This window comes from Homalodisca vitripennis, unplaced genomic scaffold (assembly GCF_021130785.1).
Source record: "Homalodisca vitripennis isolate AUS2020 unplaced genomic scaffold, UT_GWSS_2.1 ScUCBcl_1890;HRSCAF=6079, whole genome shotgun sequence".
NCBI lineage: Eukaryota > Metazoa > Arthropoda > Insecta > Hemiptera > Cicadellidae > Homalodisca > Homalodisca vitripennis.
The window spans coordinates 114,361-133,129 of record NW_025778043.1 but is presented as its reverse complement, the minus strand read 5'-3'; the positions used below and the strand labels follow the sequence as shown (position 1 = coordinate 133,129).

At 36.8% G+C, this 18,769-nt stretch overlaps 1 protein-coding gene across 1 annotated transcript; it reads left to right on the top strand.

The window, feature by feature from the left end:
• The first annotated feature begins 339 nt into the window (after positions 1-339).
• Positions 340-3,988, top strand: LOC124371744. Its single transcript, XM_046830084.1, has 3 exons — positions 340-640; positions 836-992; positions 1,671-3,988. The coding sequence occupies exons 1-3, from the start codon at positions 482-484 to the stop codon at positions 3,791-3,793; spliced, it is 2,439 nt and encodes an 812-aa protein (XP_046686040.1). The 5' UTR covers positions 340-481; the 3' UTR covers positions 3,794-3,988.
• The last annotated feature ends 14,781 nt before the right edge of the window (positions 3,989-18,769 follow it).

Below are 18,769 nucleotides of genomic sequence, written 5' to 3'. Positions count from 1 at the left end.
CCATATCAATGCAGCTATGTAGGCCCAAGTGTAGACCTAGTGTAATTTATTGTACTATTCACAATGTGTATTGATAATATTATATTCGTTTAAATTTAAAGCTTTTATTAACAATTAATAGCAGACAAAACAAAACATCATTTCAGTTATAAAATACGACTTGCGGGAAATTTGTATTGGAGAGTATGGCAAGAACGCAATAAAACAATGCTGGAAGGAGCACTAGTAACGTTGTTATGAGCTGGGCACCGCAGCGAGTGGGCCCCGTTGACGTCGTCAGTGGTGGGGGGAACATGCGCGTGGCCCATACCGTTTCTATTCTACTACCGTGGTCTCAAGTCCTGTTTTCTGAACAGCTGATGACTGTCAATAATACTGTTGATATTGCTGCTGCCTGCTATTAGAGAGATTATTGAGGTTAGGACTGAGCTGTACTAATCAAAGTTTTATTCTACTTTTAACAAAACGTTTTGGTATTAATATGGAAAGTAGGGGAAAGTTTATACTTTCCAAATTGAAAAACCTTAATACGTTCACTGAAGATAATCTGAAACCTGAAACTAATGATTGTCCTAGCAATCAATCAGTAGAAGTTCCACGAAGAAATTCCACTCCTTCACCGACTTTAACCGAATTAAAAGTAAGTATTTTTTAAATATGTTTACAAGCTAACAATATGTAAAACTTAAAGTAAAATTCGAATTTTATACTCAGACCTCAAGGAACAATTTTTATTATTATTATTATTATTATTATTAGCCTAGGTTTAGAACATTGTTGTGCCAATAGGAGAAGTAGGCCTAAGTGTATGTTTGATTTTCAATTTTATTTCTAGGTATTGAATCCAGATTGCACATCCATCCTCGTTTTACCTGACAATGACTCAACCCAATGGAATTTTAACATGCATGAAAGTGAAAATATCCAAGTTGAAAGAGAAACTAGTAAAGACGTACATCTTCTTAATTTCATTTCAACTCCAGTAGAACCAGGTGAGATTAGTAGGTACATAATACTCTAGGCTCAGTTTAAATAAATTTCAGTAAATTTATGGTTGTTATAAAAATCTTTTTTGTGTAAATTACTGTTATGTTTAACCATTTAACCATATTGTAGCAGGTATTTACTCGGGGGCTTTAGCCTACCCTAGCAATAATTTAGGTTCCATTTCAATCGTGTTAAGCTGGGCCTAGACCTAGTACATTGTCATTAGACTGTAAATGCTGTAGTCGGTAGGGACAGAGAGCATTAATTTCATACGATAATAGTTATATTCTTAGGGGTTCTTTGTCTTTCCGACTTGTTATTCTACCTAATTTAACATTCTACATGTTTAACAGAAATTATACTTCAATATGAAAAACTTCGTGAGTGACGAGTAAATTACACATAATTACCAAAAACATGATAAAAATTCAATAGAAATCCACTTTAACGATATAATATTTTTTATATCCACATTCTTTGTGTAGGCTATCTATATAATGAACTAATCAATGTTTTGGCGGAACATCAATTTAAAAAATTAAAATAAATTGGACAAAACCGAGTGAATTTCTCTATTTCTTGAAGGCTGGGAACACTTGTAGGAAAGAAAGCTCTATGTTATTAAAAGCAAAACACTTAAATAAAATTAAATATTCAAAATATCTTAACAATTTATTTTTCAGAGTCAAATGAATGGGAGCTAGAGACGATAACACAAGTGACAAACATGGAACAAGAATCTGGAGCATCGACAACACTGGAAGATTTAGATGATGCGCTATCTTCTGTGAGCGACCTATTTGAGAATGACATCGATGATCCAACATACACTCCACCTTCAGGTTCAGAGAGTGATTCAACTTTAAGTAACGATTTAGAACAAGTACAAAGTCAATCTGTAAGTACAAATACTACAGCAAATAATAATAATATAATACCTCTGGTACCATACACCGATTCAGATGACACGGAGAGCGAGTTACCGATAGTTACTCAACCTAAAAATAAAGGAAGAAAAAGAATAAGGAATGAAAAAAAGTGGAAAAAAAACATTAGAAAGCAGGGACGAATTTCTGGAAAAGAGCATGTCAACTCTAAAGGAGATATTGTAAAAGAAAGAACTTTAAGACCTCCTTGTAAAACTACTTGTCGCTTGAAATGCTCTCAGCGCATAAGTCATGCACAAAGAGTACACATTCATTCTGACTATTATAATAGTGAAAGAAACTTAAGTTCTAAACGCCAGTATATAGTTTCTTGTATTACAACCAAGCCAATAGCCAGGTCACGACAAAGAGATGGTTCTAGAAATAGTAGAAAAAACAGCCATACTTATTTTCTCAAATGGGATAACAATTTTGAAAAAGTTTGCAAACAATTTTTCTTGAACACACTAGTAATATCAGAAACATTTGTTAAGTTTGCTCTCTTAAAAACCCAAAGTACTGGTATGGTTGAACCAGACCATCGTGGCAAACATGTACCAGGAAACAAAATACCAGAGACAGCAAAGGATATCATAAGAAACCACATATCAAAATATCCAGCATATGAAAGTCACTATAGTAGGGAAAGGACAAACAAAAAATACTTGGGTAATGATTTAAACATTTCCATAATGTATACCATGTATGAAAATGAATGTAAAGAAAAAAATATCAAACCCGAAAAGAAATGGTTATTTTCAGAAATTTTCAATAGAGAATACAATTTGTCATTTCATTTGCCAGACAATGACACATGTGATTTTTGTGACAGAATTGATTGCCAATTAAAGAATGCAAACGGTGAGCAAAAAGAAAACCTTCAAGCAGAAAAGCAGAAGCATCTAGATGAAGCAGCACGTAGATACCATTTGAAAAAAGAAGATAAGCTTTTGGGACAAGGAAATGAAAAATTTAAAGTTGTTATGGCAGACCTACAGAAGTGTCTTCCTACTCCAGCTCTCACAAACTGTCAAAGCTTCTACTTGAGAAAGCTCTGGACTCTAAACTACACCATTGACGACAGTAGTGGAAAGAAAACGTGGTGCATGATTTGGAATGAGACCACTGCAGGTAGAGGTGGAAGTGAGATGGCTTCTTGTTTGTTTACCTGGGCAAATGAAGAGCTCAATAAAAGCAGCATTGACACTCTGACTGTTTGGACCGATAACTGCAGCGGTCAAAATAGAAATATTAATATGATTTTTATGTACATTTGGATTTTGAAAACTCTACCCAACATTAATGAAATAAACCACAAATTTTTATTAGCTGGGCATACACATATGGAGGTAGATGGTAAACATGGATTAATAGAAAGAGCAAAAAAGCATCTTAAAACTAACACAATATTTACTACTAATGATTGGGCGAACTTCATCGCATCTTGTAGCAATAAAAACCCATTCATTGTAAAGAAAATGTCTCTTGAACACTTTCTTGATTTTCTTTCGCTTACTAATAAAGATGGACCATTAATAAACAGGAAAAAAAATACTATTGGAGAACCTTTCCTCATTTCCAACACAGTTTGGTTACAGGTTCGAAGAGAAGAACTTGGTATACTGTACTATAAAACAAGCTTTGATGCTGTTGATTTTAAAAGTGTGGATTTGAGAAGAAATAAGAGAAAAGAAACAATCATGCCTGAATCAGTTCCGAAACTAAGATCTGAGAAGAGGAAAATAAGTAATGAAAAATTCAGAGATTTAATGACAATCCTCCAGTGGGTCCCTGAAGAATACAAGGCTTACTTTGAGAACCTTCCACATGGGGCTAGTGAAAATGACTTTCCAGATATCAGTTCAACATTATTAGATTAATTCTTACCTTATATTTATAGTTTTTATAAGCAGTGTAATAGTGTTTTATTGACGAAACAATGTATATTAGTTGCTAATGGAAATACAATGCTTAAGTCCAAATAGCATTAAAACAAATGTTTTTGATTTTAGAAAAAACAACTTTCCAGATGCCATTACAACATTGTTAGATAATATATTTTATTAGCATTGTAATAGTGTTTTTATTGACTAAACCATGTATATTGGTTGCTAATGGATACACTTAATTTGGTTGCTTAAGTCCAAGTAGCAATATAACATATGTTTTTGATTAGAGCCAAAATATCGTGTCCATTTTTAATGTAACAAAAAAATAATTACATAAAAATACTAAAGCAGTTTAATGCTTCTATAAACATAAGTAAGTTAACTTGTGAAGTAGAAACTAAACACAGTTCATAATTTTATAATAAAGAATAAACACAACTGTTCGTAGTTTTTATGCTCTCCTGTAAAATCTACTAAATGTGACTTAGGCCCATATAGTTCTGAGGTACAGAAATAACTTTGTCCCTGTGGAACATCAGCGTTCGTGAGTGAACCGAGGACAGTGTACAGTGAATGAGGAATCTTCATCCATCAACAAGAACTCCAACAGTGCAACGTTCCTTGGAAGCAACCCAGGTCGAACTGCAATCAACCCAACTTCATTTGTGTCAAGGTATCAGACAATAGACTGTGCAAGGTAACAGTGCTTCATCATTCTTATGGTCCTTCGTAATTAGAGACAATTTTCTCCTCAACCAAGATTTAAAAGCCTCAACTAATTCGGACATTATTTTTTGGACATTTTTTTAATAGAAACGAAAACCCCTTTAACACACTGTACTTTTGATTTAATTGTGTGCCTTTTTTCTAATACTACGTTCTTTGATCTTATTCCGTATTTTTATTTTTCCCCATTCGATTAATAGACCTAGTTATTCTTAGAAAATCAACGTATGGGCTCCATCTGCTCAGCTATCGAAGTGTGAGTTTAATATTAGACATTTTATTGGTCCTTCGAACATAATTTTGGTCCTTCTGACCGGATCTTACAAAAAGAACATGCGGTGTTGGATGTCAATAATATAACACTGCCAGAACATATTTTTGATTATGAAAAAATGGAAGTAAGTTCAAATAACCGTATCATACATTTAAGCACTAAATTTTTTCCTTTACATGCTAATTATTAAATGCTTCTTGTATTACTCTAGTATGTCCTTTGTAATGATTTCAAAGCATATATTTATGTAAATAAATATACAATCTGTTCTGCATTCTTTAAGAAATAACAGTTCTGATTCTGAATGTTATTGAATAGGTCGATGATGATTTACTTCTTCAAGCAGCAGAACACACTGTCGCTGCTATTGAAGAACAAAACTATTTTGATTTTGCTGATGAAAATGAGGAAATCCCAAATGACGAAGATGAGAACATTGGAGGTGTTGCTCAGAAGAATATTGACAGTGAAGTTGACAACATTGAACTTGACAATCTTATTGAGAGTGTAACTGATACGACGGGAGATAAATTTGTTCTAGTATCTGATGATCTTACTGAGGGGATACCCGATGATCAGACAAATGGTGAAATACAAAAAGACATTGCACTACTACTGAATAACCTTATTGAGCGTATAGTTGATGATCATAGTAACAATTTAAACAGAAACGCAAATAGAGACATATATCACAATCCTAATACTGCAGAAGGTAAAAGAAGCAGGAAGCCAAATACTAATAAATGGAATCGAATAGCTAACAAAGAAAAAAGAAAAATAGGTGAGGAATATGTTGGAATAAAAAAGTAGATGATAAATGGGAGTATAATGTTGTGAAATCAGCGAAGAAAATGAAAAAAACATTGTGATTGTAGCATGAGCAAAGTTAGAAAATAAATTGTGATTTGTTCACAGAAGTTAAAAGACAAGAGCTGTTCAATCAGTTTTGGAAAACCATGGGCTGGGATCAGAGAAGGACACATATCCAAGTCTTAGTTGACTCTAATACTACAAAAAACCTTAAAAATAAGGTAAATGACTTATCAAGGCGTAATTCAACTTTATTTTATCATTTGAAACTCAATCAACGATTGCGAGTATGTAAAAAAAAACTTTGTTTCTGAATACTTATGGTATTACAGACTGGGTGGTTTTAAGCTGGCTGAAGAAACTAGAAGACATCTCTCTTCCTGATGTACTTAACAACTGTGCTGAAGCTAAGACAAAGAAACGAAAATCAGAAAAGAATGAAGATAAGATTTTAGTTTTAAAAGAGTTCTTAGCCTCTCTCCCAAAAGTAGAAAGTCATTATTGTCGAAAAGATTCTAAAAAACTGTACTTAGAACCTATTTTTCAAACTAAAAAACAAGTTTATGATATATACAAAGAAAACTGTAAAGATTTAAATAAAGATTCCTTAAGTATAAAAACATTTCATGAAGAGTTTGATTCACAAAATTTGAGTATTTACATGCTCAAAAGTCGACAAACAAGCAATTTTACTGGCTCCCTCTTTAAAAGCCTCTGCACTCTATTACAAATCAAAATTAGTTGTGCACAACTACACAGTTTTTAACAACAAAACGAAAGATGTTGTATGCTACGTGTGGCATGAGGGGGAAGGTGGGGTCACTTCCAATGAGTTTGCATCAATTATCACTCACCACATAGAAAACAAATTGAAACCTCTTCCAAATGAAACAGTAATCATATGGAGTGATGGTTGCTGTTATCAGAACCGCAACTCCAATTTAACCAATAGCCTTTTACTTTTGTGCGAAAAAACAAAGATAATTGTAATACAAAAGTATTTAGAGCATGGACACACTCAGATCGAGTGTGACTCCATACATGCTCAAATAGAAAGAAAACTTAAAAACAGAGAAATATATGTACCAGCCAACTACATAGACGTAATGAGATCTTCCAGGATAAACCCAAATCCTTATGAGGTAGAGTATCTTGATCATTCCTTCTTCAAGGATCTTTCCAACTCTGTAGTGTACACTTCAATAAGACCAGGCCTGAAAGCTGGAGATTCTACAGTAACTGATATTTGTGCTTTAAAGTACACTCCAGATAGAACTGTTTTCTATAAATTAAGTTTTGATGAAGAGTGGACAATGCTGGTGAAGAGGAAAAGAAAAAATAATTCCTTTGAAAATCCTCAACAATTATATAAGGAGTCCTTAAAAATTAAACCTCACAAATACCAGCACTTGCAAGAGTTAAAAAGTGTCATTCCCAAAGACTTTCACAGTTTCTACGATGCTTTAAGGCAATAAAATGTAATGAAGGGATTTCTTTGGTGTGAAGAGACCATATCCATCTACAATGTAAGGAAGAACCCATGCACAAAAATAAGTGCTATGACGTTTTCCGTTAATAGTGTAACTAAACAAAGATTAGTGTTCTGTACATACTAAAAGTATAGAATTACAATCAATACATACATACTATCTATCTGTAAGTAAAATCTAAAAAAATACTGTCTTTGTCCAATTAAAACATTTTAAAACAATTTTGTTATATTTTAGAATGGTTAGATTAGGTTAGGCAATTGGTGATTTTGTACTTTATTTCGTAGAATATAGAATAATTTCACATAGAAATGTTTAACCCATTAGTGCATAACGTCCCAAAAAAAGGACGCAGGGAAAAAATATTTCATAAAAGGGGTAATTTTGTTTTGTTTATAGTTTGTGTTGGCATCACTGCATTCTACAGAAGGCAGTGGTGGGAGAGAGCACATGTAGTTCACCACTTACATCATAACCTCTTAACTACAGATGACAAAATGTTAAGCAACAGCTTTCGAGTCACGCATGACGGGTAAGTTATTTATATTTATGATATTGTATGTAGTTAATATTACTTGAAATACTATTTTTCTAGTTACTAACATTACAAAGATTGGATAAAACTGCTTTTTTATTAGTTTTTGAAAATACTTTCAAATTCATTCACTTGTATTTTCATGCGTCCCAAAAAAAGGACACTATGCACCCAGACTTTATCATGGTGCTTAGTTAGCCTATTAGTACTACAATTATTCTTTTCATCATTATAATTTACTTTCACAATTAAATATATGTTTAACAGTTCAAATTTGTTTTCAGACTATCTGTTGCTGAAATTCTGTCGGAACTCGAGACCTGTAATGATGATCAAGAACGTCACATATTCGTCATCCCCCCCATCGACGGAGTAGACACTGATGTGGACAGCGACCTGTCAGACGATGATCGTGAAGGCAATCTCAACCATCTTGGTCGAAATATACTTGGGAGCATCTGTGAAGTTCAGACAGCCTGCAAAGATGATCCAGACACAGGTTTGGAAGAGACACAATCTCAGATAAGTAGTCCGCTTACTTCTATCATTGTACCGAAGTACTTCTTCTGGTAGAACGGCATTGAAACGTCCTCAACGGAATATCAAAACTAAGAAGGCACATGCTGTTATGAGCGATTCAGATCCTGAAGATGCACTACTCTCAACTAAAAAACAAAAATGACAAATACAAATAAAAACAATCCAAAAAACTAAAAATAAAACAGCAAAACAAATAGCTCTTAAACAAAAAATGGCCCGTATAACTCAATGGAAAACAGAGGAGCCTAGTTTTTTTCAAAACACAAAGAGTGATCCAACACCATGTTCTGATGAGGCTATGGAATGTCAAACTCCTTTAGAGTTTTTTTCATTATTTTTTTCTGATGATATTTTAAATTTGATTGTTAATCAAAGTAATTTGTATGCATTGCAGAAAAATGTTGATTTAAATGTAACAAAGGAATGAAGTATTAGTAGTTTTTGGAGGTATGCTCATGTCAGGATATGCCAAATATCCTAACAAAAGAATGTATTGGTCACGCCAAGATGATGTGCCAAAGTTGCTATCGGAAAGTATGCGGTGTAACAGATTTGAAAAAATCCTCCGCTTTCTCCATTTGAACGACAATGCCGTTTTGGATCCAAATGACAGGCTTTATAAAAATAAAACCGATAATTGACGCTCTAAACAAATCATTTATTCAGCATGGAGGAATCGATGAAAAATTGTCTGTTGATGAAAGCATGATCCCTTACTATGGGAAACACTATGCCAAGCAGTACATAAAAGGAAAACCCATACGCTTTGGTTTTAAAAACTGGGCAATATGTTCATCAAGTGGGTATCTTTATGCATTTGAAATTTACAGTGGAAAAGATCCATCCCGAGAAAACTAAATTTGGACTTGGAGGCGATATAGTCATCCGATTACTTGAAAAAGCAGAAATACCCAGTGACAGTGGCCATAAAATCTTCATAGACAACTCACCTCAGTGCCCCTCGTAAGATACTTGGCCAAAGAAAAATATTGCACAACCGGAACTGAGAGGTCAGATAGAACTGACCAATGCCCTTTGAAAAATCCTAGTGATATGAAGACAGAAGGGAGAGGGTCGTATGACTTTCGCGCATCTGAAGACGTCATGCTCGTCAGATGGGTAGATAAACAGTGTAGTAACTGCTGTTACCAATTTCGAAAATCTTTCTGTTGGAATGGCAAGCAGGTGGTCAAGGGCAAAGAGAGCTAAAGTACAGGTACCTCAACCGACGGTATTTTCATCATATAACAAAGGTATAGGGGGGCGTTGACCTTATGGACCAAAAATGTCGCTGTCTATAGAACAAGAATGCGCCAACGCAAATGGTGGTGGCCAATATTTGTTTATCTTTTTGACGTATGCGTATCGAATGCCTGGATCCTAAACAAAAAGCTTCTACCAAAAGAAGATTGTATTGGCCAGCTTTTGAAATTTAGAAGAAATCTAGCATTGACTATTTTGAAAAAACATGGCAAGCAATCAAGTCAAGGAAAAAATAAAGCCAAATCCTCTGCAAGACATAAGATTTGACAACCAGAACCATTGGCCTCAAGAGATGAGATCCAACGGAGATTGCGCGCTCTGCAAGAAAAAGACAACAACATTTGTGTGTTCCAAGTGTGATGTTGGGCTGCACCCGAAGTGCTTTAGAGGCTACCATTCACAGTGAACAAATAAACTAAGTGTAAGAATAAGTGGTTTAGTCCAAAAAATGTCTTACGATTCAATTTTTTTTTAAACAAACGTTCTTTCTTTATACATTAGTTTTTGTCTTTATTTTTAATTTAAAATCTACTTGATTTTAACATCATAACTTTTTGATTATGGCTTATCATAAAGTTAATATTTTTGTTAAATAAAAAAAAATTTATGTAAACAATTTGTTTTTATTCCATTAACCGCATCATAGAGATAACAGTTAGATCAATACAGGATGACTAAATGAGCCGATGACAAATAACAAGTAAATGTCTCCATGCATAGCGTCCCAAAAATGGGACGCCCTTTATTTAAACAGCTGGGGATGATAAGATTTTTTGACTATTTTTTACATGGCCTCCTGGAACTATTTAAACAGTTTTAAGGAAAAAACCAAAATTGAAGACGATAAAATCCTTATGCACTAATGGGTTAATAGCTAATTCTTAATTCCTACTAAATAAGATTTATGTTGACTTTATTTAAAGTAGGATAATATAAGTTTTATTAAAATACTAGATGTAGTTTTGACTTATCACAATGTTAACATCGTCATGCAATTTTAAGTAATTTCCAGTTTAAATTTATTATGTACAACTTTTTAACTACAGTCCAATAAGGTAAAATAGTATTCAATTTATATAGTTGGCAACATGTAAAATTTAATTTTATAAACATAATTTTATCAGATAATATATTTACTGACATATTTTGGTAGTAAATTGTATTTTATTGCATTATTAATGTTGAGAAATTATTTACCTGCTTAGCTTAATGTTTACAAAACCTAGTATGTCTGTTAAGATCAAATGTTCAGCCTCAGCCTTGTATGTCTACACCAAAACCTTGTATGTCTTTGCTTTTAAAATTCAAAAGCTTGTATGTCTGTTTTTGGTAATACAAAAATTTTTTAATACTAGCTTTTATTATTGCATGAAATAAAGCACTATAAGGGACTATTATAACCAAAAATTATAAATAAAATTTAGTCTGTATCAAAATAAATTAGTTTTAATTGCGCCCTGAAAATCTATGAATTTGGGCATACAAGGTTTTACATGTAAGCCATCGATAAGTCACATATAACAAAATATCATATTTTCTTACCTTACAAAAGTTCAAATATTACAAGTAACAATATTGTAATGCATTTATCAGATTAAATTTAATTCATTTTAGACCTTGAAAAGATATTTTAAGTATACCAATTTAGTTAACATATTATTATTTATTAATTTTTTAATTTATTATTTAATTAGATAATGTTATCTAATTAAATAAGATTTAATTAGATCTGATTAAAATTTATTAAATTGTAACTTCAGTAACAATTAATTGAACATAGAGTATGTGGTTATTCAGTTGTTGTAGCATTGATAGCATTGACTAGTCTATATTGCCAGGGCACAGTCCCTCGTTGTTCAAGTAATTACGGTACTTTTCTCGAATCTGTTGTGCTTGTCGTCGTGGATTTCTGCTGTTATTTCTCGGAAGGTCCTGCAAGCTGGCAGTTGGGGTTTCACGCCAGGAGCCACGGATGACGCGATGGTTTTCATCTTCGTAGTCTATCAAACCACAGGAAACATACGTGGGGTTTGTTTTCCGTAACCAATTGTGTAACGAACAACAGGCGAGGACTACATCATCTACCGACTCAATTTTCAATGATATTGGATTTTCAAAAATTCTGAATTTACTAACAAGAATACCAAAAGTGTTTTCTATCATTCTACGAGCCCTTGACAGTCGGTAGTTGTAGATTCTCTCCTCTTGGGTCATATTACGCCGACTGTAGGGTTTCATCAAATATGTTTTTAAAGGAAATGCATCATCTACAATGACAAAGTCTCTGGGCATATTTAACCCTTTCCGGTCGTATGGCGCAGTACGGCGCCAATAAAATATTTTTCAACATCGGCGCGTATGGCGCGGTACCGCGCCATTATGCAAGCCCCGTGAACTGTTGCGCTCTAGTGGCCGATTTTCGAACTTCTAGAGGTTTTTCTTTTCTGTTGACAGCTGTTTCCGGCGTGACTCACGGCCACGTGCGTCTGTTGCTATGCGAATGCTAGCCAGTGTTTACTTCTCACTGAGTTCGATCGTGAGTGTTGTTTGAGGTTTAACGTAATGTTTTAGATATTTGTTTTATAAATGAGTAGGTGTTGTTTAGAAGTAGTATAAGTAATAATGTGTTCAGGAATGTGTCTTTTTATGTAAATAAATTATTCGTGTGCAATAAGGAGTTTGAAGACAAGTGTATAGTTGTAAGTTTTTGAGCTACTAGCCTCAGCTGAAAATTAGTTTTTTTATTTAGTTACAGACTAAACAATATTATCTTTTAGTTTTTCAATGAACAGTTATATTTTATGACATTTATCCAGTGATTATAATAAAATGGATAACCCAAGGCCTTCTACAAGTGCTCTTAGTGACACTGCAATTGCAGATGAACTAGGCCTAGATGAAGAACTATCAGGATTCAGTAGTGACAGTGATGAAGAAGTGATTTTAAACCAACGTTAGAAAATTTATCTGATGAAGATAGTGATGACAGTGATGAAGGCAATTTAGGACAAGGACCTTCTCAATCTAATAGGCCCTCTACTGATTGGTGTGCTTACAACGGGCCAGACTTTGTTCAATATTCATACACAAATGCAAGTGGGGGCTACAAACCACCATCTACAAACAAACCTGTAAGTGTTTTTACAGTTTTTTTCAATTGTTTTTTACATCAGAGCTACTGTCAAATATAGTCAAAGAGACCAACCGATTTGCATCAGAAAAAATTCATTTAGCCCAACCTCTAAAGCCTAGGTCAATCTGGCACTCATGGATTGATGTTACTTTGGAAGAACTAAAAGCTTTTATTGGTGTAATTCTGGCTATGGCTCTCTCTCCAAAACCTTCACTAAAAGACTACTTCTCAAACAATTGGCTTTTTGAGCAAATCATTTTTTTCCATTCTGTTTTTTCTCGCACGAGATTTTTCCAAATATTTTGGTGTTTACACTTACCTGCTCCAGTGACCAATCCAAATGTTAGGTCAAGAAGTGACAAAATCAAATCTGTTGTAAATTATTTACAAACAAAATTTATGGAATATTTTGTACCACTTTTTGAAAATAGTATTGACGAAAGTACTGTTGCCTTCAAAGGTCGAGTAAATTTTAAAACATATAATGCGCTCAAGCCTAACAAATGGGGGCTCAACAGTGTTTGTTTTGAGCGATTCTAGATCTGGTTATGTGTATAACTTTGAACCTTATTTTGGGAAAACAACCACAGAATCTCTCATTCGACCTGATTTACCATTTACTGCCAGAATTGTGGTACACCTTGCTACAAAGTTTGAGTGAAAACCATCCTGGTTGTGGCTTTCATTTGTTTACAGATCGGTATTACACTGGCTTTAGAATTGGCTTTAGAATTAAAAAATCTAAATATACATCTGACTGGCACAATTAACCAAAACAGAAAAGGGGTTACCTGATGGTATAAAGAAAAAAAAAATTTAAAATTGCAACAACACAAAAAACAAAAGCATTTCGACACAATAAAGATGTTTTACTTTCCGCTTGGCGTGATAAACGTGATGTCCTTATGCTTAGTACTTTATATAACAATGATAAAACAATTGTCAAAAGGAAAGGAAAAAATGGTGCTACAACAGACATTTGAGAAGCCAACAGTTATTTGTGAATATAATAAATTCATGGGAGGTGTTGATCTCATTGACCACTACCTTTCATCATACAAATTTTATGAGAAAAACTGTAAAGTGGTGGAGAAAATTATTTTTCTGGCTTCTAGAGGTCTCAGTTGTTAACAGTTACCTTCTATATAATATGGAACAGTTTGAATAAATCTTCCAAACAAATTGAACACCGAAAGTTTAGGGAGTTGTTAGTAACTGAGCTTGTTGGAAACGTTCGGAGCTCAGCAACTCGCAAGCGCAAGTCCACCACCGACAACCCTGAACGTCTTGATGGTAAACAGCACTTCCTAAGAAGCTTTGAAAATAAGAAAAAAGACTGTAAAGTGTGCAGCAACAGAAAAAATTTAAGAGGAAAGAGACAATGTTTTATTGCGCCACCTGCACCCAGAAACCAAGTTTGTGTCCTACAGAGTGTTTTGAGAAGTATCACACTCTCAAAACATATAAATAATTATAGAAAATTTGATTTTCACAGTTTAGAAACTTTATAGCCTTTTATTGTAAATATGTAATCTAATTGTTTTCCATAGTGTAAATTATTTAGTACCAAAAAAATTTTTGGTTGTGTTCCAAATGAATTCGATAAAGTGACATATTTAGTGTTTATAAATAGTTTTTTATTATACAATGCGTATGTATTCAACCTTCAAAAGATCTTCATAAAAGGTAAGAAACTATCATAAAACATTCATAAAAAGTTATAAATAGGTTATGTGTTTAATTTTTAGAAGGTAATGATAAACTAATATCAAGTTATGTAAAATTTTGTATACATATTTGAATTTTAGATATATATTTTTTAACAATAAAAAAATTACCAGTTTGATAAAAAACTGTATTTCATTTATATTTTAATAATTTTAACAGTCCTAACAAAAAGAATATATTTTTGTTTGGCAAATTAAACATCTACAGTTGTTTAAACAACTAGAAATGTATGCATGCTAAAATCACTAAAAACAGTCGCGACCTGGCTGAAATCAAGGATAAAAAAATTTGCGACCTGAAAGGGTTAAGCAATTCGTCTACAAAGCTGCGTGTAATGAGCTATTTTGAAACATGCCACCATCAGAACCTCTTCCTTTTGCACCCACGTCAAGATATAGAAAATTGTAATTGGTGTCTGCTACTGCCAGTAGTACAATGCTGAAACTGTTCTTGTAGTTGTGAACATCCGATCCACTGTGTGAAGAGGCTCGTATAATCACACGCTTTCCATCGAGACTTCCTGCACAACCAGGGAAATTCCAGTGCTCTCTGAAGTTATATTCAAGTTCTTCCACTTATCTTCAGTATATAGTACCTGAAAAATAAATATCTTGTAATTTTCTATTTCAGATGATGCCAGCGAATCGTACTAGTGTAGACTACAGTGTCACTAGTATAGAGGCTACGGACATAGACGTAGGCTACAGTGTCACAGAGGGTTCAAACACGGACGTGGACTGCAGTGTTACAGAGGCTTCAAACACGGACGTGGACTGCAGTGTTACAGAGAATTCAAGCATGAACGTGGACTGCAGTGTTACAGAGGCTTCAGGCATGGCCGTGGACTACAGTGTCACTAGTACAGAGGCTACGGACATAGACGTAGGGTACAGTGTCACAGAGGGTTCAAACACGGAAGTGGACTGCTGTGTTACAGAGGCTTCAACATGGACGTGGACTGCAGTGTTACAGAGGCTTTAAACACGGACCTGGACTGCAGTGTTACAGACGCTTCAGGCATGGCCGTAGGCTAATGTGTCACTAGTACAGAGGCTACGGACATAGACGTAGGCTACAGTGTCACAGAGGGTTCAAACACGGACGAGGACTGCAGTGTTACAGAGGCTTCAAACACGGACGTGGACTGCAGTGTTACAAAAGCTTCAGGCATGGACGTGGGCTTCAGTGTCACTAGTACAGAGGCTACGGCCATAAACGTAGGCTACAGTATCGCAGAGGGTTCAAACAAAACGTGGACTGCAGTGTTACGGAGGCTTGAAACACGGACGTGGACTGCAGTGTTAGAGAATTTAAACATGGACGTGGACTGCAGTGTTACAGGGGCTTCAGGCATAGCCGTGGGATACAGTGTCACTAGTACAGAGGCTACGGACATAGACGTAGGCTACAGTGTCACAGAGTGTTCAAACATGGACGTGGACTACAGTTTTACAGAGGCTTCAAACACGGAGGTGGACTGCAGTGTTACAGGGGCTTTAAAACGTGGACTGCATTGTCACAGAGCCTTCAAAAATGGACTTTAGTGTTACAGAGGCTTCAAACATGGACGTGGATTGCAGTGTTACAGAGGCTTCAAACATGGACGTGGGCTACAGTGTCAAAGAGGCTTAAAACGTGGGCTACAGTGTCACAGAGGCTTAAAACGTGGGCTACAGTGTCACAGAGGCTTCAAACACGGACGTGGACTACAGTGTTACAGAGGATTCAGGCATGGACGTGGGCTACAGTGTCATAGAGGCTTCGAAACTGGGCCAAGATCAAACTCCTCCAGGAAGTTATAGACCAATTTCGCTTTCCCGCAGTCTCTGCAAAGTACTCGAAAGGATGGTCAACAGACGTCTTCTATGGTTTCTAGAGAAAAATAACCTTTCACGTCCTGGGTACGCCGTTAAACTGCCTCTTCACACCTAACCATACCCTAATTCCTACTAAATCCCCCTCCAGGGTCTTATAAGTACCCGGCCTCTACAGTACAGTGTTACAGAGATTTCAAGCACGGACGTGGACTGCAGTGTTACAGAGGCTTCAAACACGGAAGTGGACTGCAGTGTTACAGAGAATTCAAACGTGGACGTGGACTGCAGTGTTACAGAGGCTTTAGGCATGGCCGTGGACTACAGTGTCACTAGTACAGAGGCTACGGACATAGACGCAGGTTACAGGGTCACAGAGGGTTCAAACACGGACGTGGACTGCAGTGTTACAAAGGCTTTAAACGCGGACGAGGACTGCATTGTTACAGAGAATTCAAACATGGACGTGAACTGCAGTGTTACAGAGGCTTCAGGCATAGCCGTGGGCTACAGTGTCACTAGTACAGAGGCTACGGACATAGACGTTGGCTACAGTGTCACAGAGTGTTCAAACATGGATGTAGACTGCAATGTTAAGAGGCTTCAAACACGGACGTGGACTGCAGTGTTACAGAGGCTTCAAACACGGATGTGGACTGCAGTGTTACAGAGAATTCAAACCTGGACGTAGACTGCAGTGTTACAGAGGCTTTAAACACGGACGTGGACTGCAGTGTTACAGACGCTTCAGGCATGGCCGTGGGCTACAGTGTCACTAGTACAGAGGCCACGGATATAGACGTAGGCTACAGTGTTACAGAGGCTTCAAACACGGACGTGGACTGCAGTGTTACAGAGAATTCAAACCTGGCCGTGGACTGCAGTGTTACAGAGGCTTTAAACACGGACGTGGACTGCAGTGTTACAGACGCTTCAGGCATGGCCGTGGGCTACAGTGTTACTAGTACAGAGGCCACGGACATAGACGTAGGTTACAGTGTCACAGAGGGTTCAAACACGGACGTGGACTGCAGTGTTACAGACGCTTCAGGCATGGCCGTGGGCTACAGTGTCACTAGTACAGAGGCTACGGACATAGACGTAGGCTACAGTGTCACAGAGGGTTCAAACACGGACGTGGGCTACAGTGTCACAGAGGCTTCAAACACGGACGTGGACTGCAGTGTTACAGACGCTTCAGGCATGGCCGTCGGCTACAGTGTCACTAGTACAGAGGCTACGGACATAGACGTAGGCTACAGTGTCACAGAGGGTTCAAACACGGACGTGGACTGCAGTGTTACAGACGCTTCAGGCATGGCCGTCGGCTACAGTGTCACTAGTACAGAGGCTACGGACATAGACGTAGGCTACAGTGTCACAGAGGGTTCAAACACGGACGTGGACTGCAGTGTTACAGAGGCTTCAAACACGGACGTGGACTGCAGTGTTACAAAAGCTTCAGGCATGGACGTGGGCTTCAGTGTCACTAGTACAGAGGCTACGGCCATAAACGTAGGCTACAGTATCGCAGAGGGTTCAAACAAAACGTGGACTGCAGTGTTACGGAGGCTTGAAACACGGACGTGGACTGCAGTGTTAGAGAATGTAAACATGGACGTGGACTGCAGTGTTACAGGGGCTTCAGGCATAGCCGTGGGATACAGTGTCACTAGTACAGAGGCTACGGACATAGACGTAGGCTACAGTGTCACAGAGTGTTCAAACATGGACGTGGACTACAGTTTTACAGAGGCTTCAAACACGGAGGTGGACTGCAGTGTTACAGGGGCTTTAAACGTGGACTGCATTGTCACAGAGCCTTCAAAAATGGACTTTAGTGTTACAGAGGCTTCAAACATGGATGTGGATTGCAGTGTTACAGAGGCTTCAAACATGGACGTGGGATACAGTGTCACAGAGGCTTAAAACGTGGGCTACAGTGTCACAGAGGCTTCAAACACGGACGTGGACTACAGTGTTACAGAGGATTCAGACATGGACGTGGGCTACAGTGTCATAGAGGCTTCGAAACTGGGCCAAGATCAAACTCCTCCAGGAAGTTATAGACCAATTTCGCTTTCCCGCAGTCTCTGCAAAGTACTCGAAAGGATGGTCAACAGACGTCTTCTATGGTTTCTAAAGAAAAATAACCTTTCACGTCCTGGGTATGACGTTAAACTGCCTCTTCACACCTAACCATACCCTAATTCCTACTAAATCCCCCTCCAGGGTCTTATAAGTACCCGGCCTCTACAGTACAGTGTTACAGAGATTTCAAGCACGGACGTGGACTGCAGTGTTATAGAGGCTTCAAACACGGACGTGGACTGCAGTGTTACAGAGAATTCAAACATGGACGTGGACTGCAGTGTTACAGAGGCTTTAAACACGGTCGTGGACTGCAGTGTTACAAACGCTTCAGGCATGGCCGTGGGCTACAGTGTCACTAGTACAGAGGCTACGGACATAGACGTAGGGTACAGTGTCACAGAGGGTTCAAACGCGGACGAGGACTGCATTGTTACAGAGAATTCAAACATGGACGTGAACTGCAGTGTTACAGACGCTTCAGGCATGGCCGTGGGCTACAGTGTCACTAGTACAGAGGCTACGGACATAGACGTAGGCTACAGTGTCACAGAGTGTTCAAA